Source organism: Mus pahari, chromosome 12 (assembly GCF_900095145.1).
Source record: "Mus pahari chromosome 12, PAHARI_EIJ_v1.1, whole genome shotgun sequence".
Taxonomy (NCBI): domain Eukaryota; kingdom Metazoa; phylum Chordata; class Mammalia; order Rodentia; family Muridae; genus Mus; species Mus pahari.
Window position 1 is genome coordinate 4,583,639 of NC_034601.1, and position 8,498 is coordinate 4,592,136.

General features: G+C 49.7%; 1 protein-coding gene across 2 annotated transcripts in view; it reads right to left on the reverse strand.

Moving 5' to 3' along the window:
* Positions 1–7,405, reverse strand: part of Tmem114 (transmembrane protein 114) — a 15,539-nt gene extending 8,134 nt beyond the window's left edge. The window contains exons 1-2 of one of the 2 annotated variants that reach the window (XM_021210023.1): positions 6,711–7,405; positions 6,328–6,408 (exon numbers count right to left, since the gene is read on the reverse strand). In XM_021210023.1, coding sequence (XP_021065682.1) covers positions 6,328–6,408; positions 6,711–6,927 — 298 coding nt within the window. In that variant the 5' untranslated portion in view covers positions 6,928–7,405. The remainder of the gene's footprint in view (positions 1–6,327; positions 6,409–6,710) is intronic. The other variant, XM_021210024.1, reaches the window with a different exon arrangement.
* Between the last annotated feature and the right edge of the window lie 1,093 nt (positions 7,406–8,498).

Below are 8,498 nucleotides of genomic sequence, written 5' to 3' on the forward strand. Positions count from 1 at the left end.
TGTGTGTGTGTGTGTGTGTGTGTTTACATGTTCCGGCATGTTCAAGTCTGAACCTGTGTGGTGTACATATAGAGGTCAGAAGTCAACTGCAGGTGTCATTTCTAAGAGCATCATTCAGTTTGGGTTTCAAGACAAGAGTCTCTGGCTGGCCTAGAGTTCATAACTCAGCTGTCTAGACAAAGAACCTCAGATCCACCTGTCTCTTGACCATCTACCTACAAGTTCTGGGGTGACAAGCATGTGCCATAGCTGATGGGTTTCTTTTCCCATCTTATGGCTTATGAATTTTGGTTTGGTTTTGGATGTGGTTTGGACTGGGTTTTGTAAGTTCTGGGTATCGAGCTTGGATCCCACGCTTTCATGGCAGGCCAGCTCCCCGAGCCTATGATCTCGTACATGCATTGCACTAAAACGTGGCTCAGCACAGCATCATTGCAAAAGTAAACTGCCAGGGTTCAAGTCCCAAACCTGCCAGCTATTACACAAATGTAACTCACCTACCCCCTGTATCCCATGCTTTCTCACCTACAATGCTGAGTACGATAATAATAAGTATGATAGTGATAAAGGTGGAGATTAAATCAGTTGATATGTCTGAAGAGATAAGACCAGTGTTTGGCTGACAGAAGTCGATAACTGATGAGATTCAGTGCCAGCCAGACAGCCCAACGCTAGTGTAAAATAAATACACACTAAATGAATCAGTGGATCAGGATGGGGAAATGGCTCAGGGGTAAAATGCTTGCTTTGCAACCATGAGGGCCTGAATTCAAAACCTCGGCATCCGCACTAACACCAGGTGTGGCAGCACCCACTTGTAACCCCATAGATCGGGCAGGCGGGTGGGGGACATCTGGTCTTGGGGGCTCACTGTCAGCTGTCTAGCTGAAACAAAAAGCTCCAGGTACAGTGAGAGACCCTGTCTCAAAAAAAAGGTATAAAGTTATAGAGGAAGAAACCCAACATCCCCCTTTGGCCTCCACAAATATATGACTAACATGTACATATGTGTGTGTGTGTGTGTGTGTGTGTGTGTGTGTGTGTGTGCCGCGTGCACACACACACACATTCTTTTTTAAAAGAAACTTTATTACTATGCTGTGCATGCATGCATGTTTTAGAGAGATCATATCTCTGCCATATCTGATCACATGTGTCATAACATGCATGTAGGGCTCAGAGGACCCCTTTGTGGAGTCAATTCTCTCTTCGCATGTTTCCATGGGTTCCGGGAACAAAACCCAAATCTACAGGCTTGCACAGCAAGCCCCCACTGAGCCATCCTACCAGCTTCCAGAAATCTCTAAAATAAACATCTCCAATTACTAGTTCCATTTCACATTAAACATTTAGGCATTAATTGAGCTCCTACTGTATACAGATCCTATCCCTGGATCTTTGCATATATAGGCTCTCATTTCCTCCCAGAAGAACCCACTTAAAGGCACGGCTGACAGCTGAGAGTGCACACAGGTGGGTAAGTTGCAGTCAAGAGTCCCCACTTTCTATCCCTTGTCTTTAAGGGCCTGATGCCATTTCTGCACCTACATTAAGACTGATCACAAGGCCTGGTGTAGTGACGTACACCAATCTTGTCTGGAGAGGGGGAAATAAATAAATAAATAAATAAATAAATAAATAAATAAATGGTGTCAGCCTGGTCAATCACCATACAACATCTTTTTAGCTTCACGCAATTGGCTCAAAATACAGGCACATGACCCGATCTGACCCAATAGGATACCTAACTGGAAGTTTCAGCAGCGCAGAAACCCCTCCCTGCTTGGACTCAGATGTAAACAGACCCCCTTCCAAAGTGAAGCTCACAGAAGGAGGAAAAGAAAGGGAGCCCCAGGGACCCCAACACACCGGACCACCTCAGAAAACACGGACCAGCCATTCCTTTTCTTTAAGTTGGCATAATCTGTATTTCTGTCATTTTGCTAAAGAAAGATTCCTGACTGATACCCTAAGTCTGCTCGCTGTCCATCGGACTCATTTAGAGAGCTAAGTGATAAACTCCTTGCCCCCAAAAGCATTTCCCTAGAGCGAATCTGAAAGCCGAATAAGTACTCGAGCCTGGTTATCAAGACTCTGCTACTAAGGAACATGCCCCCTGGGTGCTGAACTGATTGGTTTTCATTCAGGAAGAGTCTTGATGTAGAATTATCTTGGCCTGGTTGGCCTGTGAGCATGTCTGTGGGGTGAGGGTGTCTTGACTGTTGGTTGAGGTGGGAAGATCCACCCTGCATGTAGAAGGCATTATTTCATGCACAGGGCCCTGGACAACATGAAGTAGAGAAAATACAAACAAAGAAGCAAACATCTGCCTATCCCTCTTTGCTGTTGACCATGGCCGCAGTTACGTTCCTGCCCTGACTTCCTCACAGCAGTAGACTGTAAACTCGAACTGTTGCCTACGTTGCTTTCGTCAGGGACCTTTGTCACAGTAGCAGAGCTCACTCTAGAGCAGATGGCTTTCTCTGTCCCCTGACTGGAAGAGAGGTAAGGTGTTGGGGCCATCTGCTCCTGAACTTCGCAAGTCTGCTCACGTTCCTCCTCCCAGATGGCCAAATGGAATCAAGAGGCAGTGGCGGTGGGGTTTGCCTGACCACTCTGCCTGCAGGGGTCAGAACGCATTCAACTGGTCCCTTGGCAGACGTGGGTTTTCTGCCCATCCGTGCCCACTGGGATGAGCTTAGGGAGTTGACTCAGAGCTCTGTTGTCGACCTGTCTCTCTGGCCAATGTAGCGGATCTTTAAATGACTGGAACATCTTTACATCATAAAGAGCTTGGACCAAACACAAACTTCATTTATGGGGAAAAACCAATTCTGAGAAAAAGCTCTCTCTGGGGGTGATTTCAATGAGTGTGCAGTCCGAAGGGGCAGCTTGCCCTCATTCCTGGCTGATACAATGGAGACAAAAACAACCCCAGCTCTTGGCTGTACATGTAACCAAGCGCCCGCCACCCCAGACTTATTAAAGGCAACTCCCAAATTCCACCCTCACCACAAGCTTAGAAGGAGGCCATCAAGCAGTTCAGTGAGTAAACGGCTTGCCGTGCTTGTCTGGTGGCCTGACTGCCTCCCCAGATAAAGGTCAGGAGAACCGGCTCATGATGTTGTCCTTTGATCTACACATACAATAATAGTAAACATAATTTTAAAAGATCTCTGTGCGATAGGGAGGTTTTCTAAAAGATTAGAAAGAAGACGGTTCCTACCCTCAATGTGAGGGAGCTGAGGCCCAGACAGGCAGAGGCAATGCCCAAGGTCACACAAAAATCTCTGCTTGGACTTACCTCCCAGGGGAAGAGCTGGCTGAGTGCAGCTAAGAATCTGCCTGCTTCCCAGCCTCGGGGGAGAAGACAAGCAGGGTGCTTGCAGCAGCGAGCTGAGAGGAGAGCCGGGCCAAGGCCAACTCTGTCTATGTGGATCCAATAGGATTTAAGCAGGACAAGGTGGCTCAGTGCCAGCCTTGACAAAGGGTCACCAGTGTGTCACAGGTAAAAAGGAGTCTGGAGGGATTTAGTGAGGACAGTGAGTGATCTCCGAGAGCCAGCCCTGTGTCTCCCAAGCCCTTTTTTTGAAGCACCACACACAACAGTCAAAGAGCAAAGTGGGGGTCTTGACGATGTTCATTTTGATCGCGCGATGTCTTGTTTTATCATTGTTTTATCTACCCCTCAGTGCGGGGGGTAGGACCCAGGGCTTTGTGCATCCTAGACAAGTCACTGAACTGTATATCCAGAACTATTCACTTAGTTTAAGTTGCCCAGGCCGACCCTGAACTCACACTGGAGTTCAGCCGTCTTTAAACTTTTGGTCTTCCTGACTCAGCCTATTAAGTGTTTCGTGCATTTTCATTCCTGCTTTGGGGTCCTGACAGCACCCTGCATGGATTTGACATCTCATTTTCATCAGTGTGGAAATGAGGCTTAGAAAGGTCAAGAAACCTACTCCAGGATCAAGAGGGCCAGAGAAGGCACTAGGAATAGACCCTTCTCTCCCATATTTCAAACACAAATTCTAGATGATTCCTGAAGCAGTACTCAAACAACAGCCAAAGCACCTCTCAGCGCAGCTGGAGTACACAGCAGTACAGACTGCCTGCACCCCGCCTCAGCTCCCACACGGGGGTGACCACAGGGGAGCCTCTGGCAGTGGAAACTTACACAGAGTTGTGATGGAGCTGACAAGGGCCGGGTAAGATTTGGGGAAATTTATGAGCAGGTAATATTATGCTGACAATGTAAAACTGATCAAAGTGGAAATGCAGCACAGAAGGGGCTAATATTATAAATAAAGGGCTCTAAATTTTTTCAAGAGAGCTATTTGTTAAATATTTCCCAGAATGCTACTGGACTTGAGAGAAACAGTTGGTTCCAGTCATCTGTTTGTACATCCATCCATCCATCCATCCATCCATCCATTCACTCCTCTGCCCATCTAGTCATTTCCTCCTCCATCCATCCAGTCATTCACTCCTCCATCCATCCCTCCATCCATCCATTCATCCATTCATTCATTCATTCACCCACCTAGTCATTCACTCCTCCATCCATCCAGTCATCTATTCGTCCATTCACTCCTCTGCCCATCTAGTCATTCACTCCTCCATCCATCCATTTATTCACTCATCCATCCAGTCATTCAGTCCTCTATCCATCCAGTCATCCACTCATCCTCTCACTCCTCCATCCATCTAGTCATTCACTCATTCATCCACTCACTCATCCATTTATCCAGTCATTCACTCCTCCACCCATCCATTCATCCACTCACTCATCCATCAACCTAATCATTCATTAACTTATCCATCCATTCATTGACTGTTCCATTCATTCATATCTATATAATTTTGACCCATAATGTTGGTTGCATTCACTCTCATACTTGTTCTGCAGACTTTTGCTTTGTGATCTGCTGTCTGCCAGGTTCTGTGCTAAGTACTGAGAGTTCAACAATGGGCAGGATAGAGAAAAATCTCTGCCTTCATGGAATTTACAGTCTAATGAAAAAGTGGGGATGCTACACTTCAAAAAGCCAAATGACCTGTTTAATGAGACAGAATTAGCAAAGCTAAGCTAGTAGGTGGACACAGAGGGACATCAGGAAGATGTCAGGAATTAGCATGTGCGAAGTCCTAAGCAAGAGGGAACCTGAGATGCAGAGGGAAATGCTAGGGAAGAGAGGAGGGCTGAGGGCAACTTCCTAAGCCATGGGCTGTCTGCCCAAGACTACCCACACCCAGGGTCTATGGATGTCCATTCTCCATTCAGATTCCCTCTCAAGACCCTTCCTGGACTCAGTTGCCAAGTGAAAGTCAAATAGAGAGACAATGCTCCAGGCCTGGTGCTGAATATAATTCCAGCTACTCAGATGGCTGAGGCAGGAGAATTGCAAGTCCAAGGCCTGACAGAGCCAAAGTGTGTGTTCAAGGTCAAGCTAGAGAACTTAGTTCAAAATAAAAACTGAAACCAAGAGGAGAGAGACAGGGATTGATTGGGTTCAGTGGGAGAACGTTTTTGCCTGTATGAACACAGCCCTGGGTTTAATACCCAATACTGACACAGTAGTGGAGAGAAGAGGGGAGGGGGGTACCAACTTCAGGCAGGGTGGATGTGAGAATCATAGACAGTGATGGAAAGCTCTTGGCTGGTGTCTGGGCAGCCCTAAATTCCAAAAAAAAAAAAATTACCCCCTTTTTCCCGTCCTGCCACAGGTGTCATTCAAGTCCCTTTCCCTTTTTTATTATGAGCTTCAATGCTCTATGAAGTTGCAGGCCCTGTGGGAGGCGCTGGGAAAACCAGGCGCCAACAAGGCACATGTGACGGGCCCTTCAGGCAACAGGAGGCTCACCTCTTCCAAAGTACCTGCCTTAAATCACCCCACACTCTTTCTACTGATAAGCTGGCCCTCAGACTACCGGACAAGACCTTTCATTCAGCGTCACCATCCAAGGTGTTCGGACACCGGCTGGGACTCCCCCACCTTCTTTCATGAGAACTGCCACTCAAATGCAATTGCTTGTGTAGCGATGACCTCTCTCCGCAGCAAGTCCAGGAGGGCCTAGATTTGAGGTCTAGCTCAGTCACCAAGCTGCTTGGTGCACAGGGCTGTCTGTTGGTTGGATGAATTCCGCACACCTTCAAGGTAAAGCAAGGCAAGAGTGGCCCCGCCCCCAGGCATAGCCCCACCCTCTCATGTGGTCAAAGGTCTCCCACCCACCGCCTCAATGACCACTGAAGTTCAGGAACCCAGGTTTGGAGAAGACCATCAAAACTGAGGGACTGTTCCCTCCATCCATTGTCCCCAGACTTACTGAGAAGCTGTCTGCTGGAGTCGCTGACTGTCACATTCTCCTGCCAGAAAGGGTTCATCAACGGCGTGCAGGAACTCTGGACTAATGGGAAGAAGGAGTTGCTTCACAAGCAGAACCCTGGAATTCTCCCCCACCGCACCCTCCCCCCGCTCCCGCCGCCTCCCCAAAGCTGCCCTAGATGTCTCCGTCCCAAGAAAGCAAGGGGGTGTTATGCATTTGTAAGCTGGGCACCTCGCACTTTTGCAGGCCAGCCTCTCTGTCCATCCTCCCAGCACCCCTAAGTGCTTGGCACTGTGAGCTTGGAGGTTGAGATAGGAGTATGAAGCAAGCAACAGGTCCCAGGTACCGCACCCAGAGAACGCGGACCCTGGAAGGATCCTTACCCCGGCAAGTCCTCCAGAGTCCCGAGTGGGAGCTCAGAGGCTCTTGCCGGCTGCGGTTGGCCGGTCCCTGGTCCCGCACCCTCTGGCTGCTCCTTTCCAGCCTCTCGGTGTCGATGATGTACCAGAAGTCGGTGCCAATGGCGGCTGCCAGCAGCACGAAGCTCAGAGCCCCGCTCAGCGCCGCCGCTCCCGCCAGAGCGCCCAGGCGCACCCGCATCTCCCAGCGTTGGGCCCCCGGGCGCCGGCTCCTGCCCACGCTTCCCGTCTGTTCGCTGCACTCCAGATTCTCCAGCGTGGATCTGGAATCCGGCTCAAACTCTGGCTCCACCGCCCTCACGTAAGCCCAGATCAGTGATCCCTGTCCCCGCAGACCTCCACCCTAGTGCCTTCCGACTCTCCTCGGGTCTGACCAGCACAGGTGCCACCTGCTCTCGCAGCTCCAACTTGCGCCCCGTTCCAGCGTCTCCTTCCTTCTGGTTCTGCACTCTTCTCCCCAGCCCCCGACTACAGCCTCCACTCCCCTGCCTCACCCTCCATGAACCCCTCTAGCCGCTCCCCGCCTCTGTTGGCCTCAGTCCTCCTTGTTCTCCCCACACCTCTACCTCGGCGACCCCAGTTCAGCCCGCGTCTACCTTAGCTTCCCACCTCGCCGGTTCAGGGCGAGCGCCCTGAAACCTCAGGAAGACTGGGCTCACAAGGCGAGCAGGCTGGACTGAGGGAGGTGCCAAAGGGGCGGTGCTGAAGAGAAGGCGGACTTCAGATACTAGGGAGTCAGAGGAGGGTGACTTTCTCTAATCTGGGGTTGCAGAGTCTCCCGCAAAAGCTTCCTTCGGAGGCGCTTTTGATTCCAAAATGCACCTTCAAGTAATTTTCCTGGGCTGGCTACAAAAGAAAAGGTCGGAATATTTTTTTTTTTGGTACAAAAATTCTTTGAATGAACAGGGAACATTAGGTTCTGTGACTCTATTTTCTTTGTCAACAAAATCCTCATCACTACAACCGCTAACACCACAGCCCTGCCCGCCACCCCATCATCTGCATCACCACTACCACCACCACCATCAGCCTCACCATCTCTACCATTGCCCTCACCCCACCATCAGCACTACCACCATCATCCCACCCTCACTCCACCGTCACCATTACCACACCAACAATAATAACCATCCCCATCATCTTCATTACCAGCACCAACAACCTCATCACCACTGTTATCACTAGCACCATTTTCTTTACCATAGCCATTACCAGCGTTCAATACTGCCCCCCCCCCTTCTTCAGCGCAAAACCTCTCATTCCTTTTGAAACACTTCCAAAGCCAGCCCGTCTGGCACAAGGGTCCATGCTAAGAAGAAAGAGCATTAGCAATCCAAACGCAGCCCAGACTTCCCATTCCTGAAGCAAGACACCCCGAGAAAACTCTCCTGTGTGTATGGCTATGGGAGTGAGGGAATCAGATTCTAAGAGGCAGAGATGGCCTGCCTTGCGGTCTGCAGCTCTCAATGGCCCCTCATTGCTACCTTCTTGGCTGAGAGCTCAAACCCTTGATGCTCCTGTGATGCAGCTTTAAAGAACTGTAACGCTGAAGTCAGACAGTGAATGGGGCGAGTAGCCAGATGGGAGGCCTCAGTTAGTCTTTGGGGGAAGCGACACTGAGCCTGAGACGTGGACAAGCCAGCAGCTTACCCTACCTGCAGGAGTGTGAAAGTTTGCTACATACAGAGAAGTTTCAAGAACTGGGTGAAGGAACGCGGCTTAGAAGGAAGAGACGAGAAGGTAGAGAGCAAC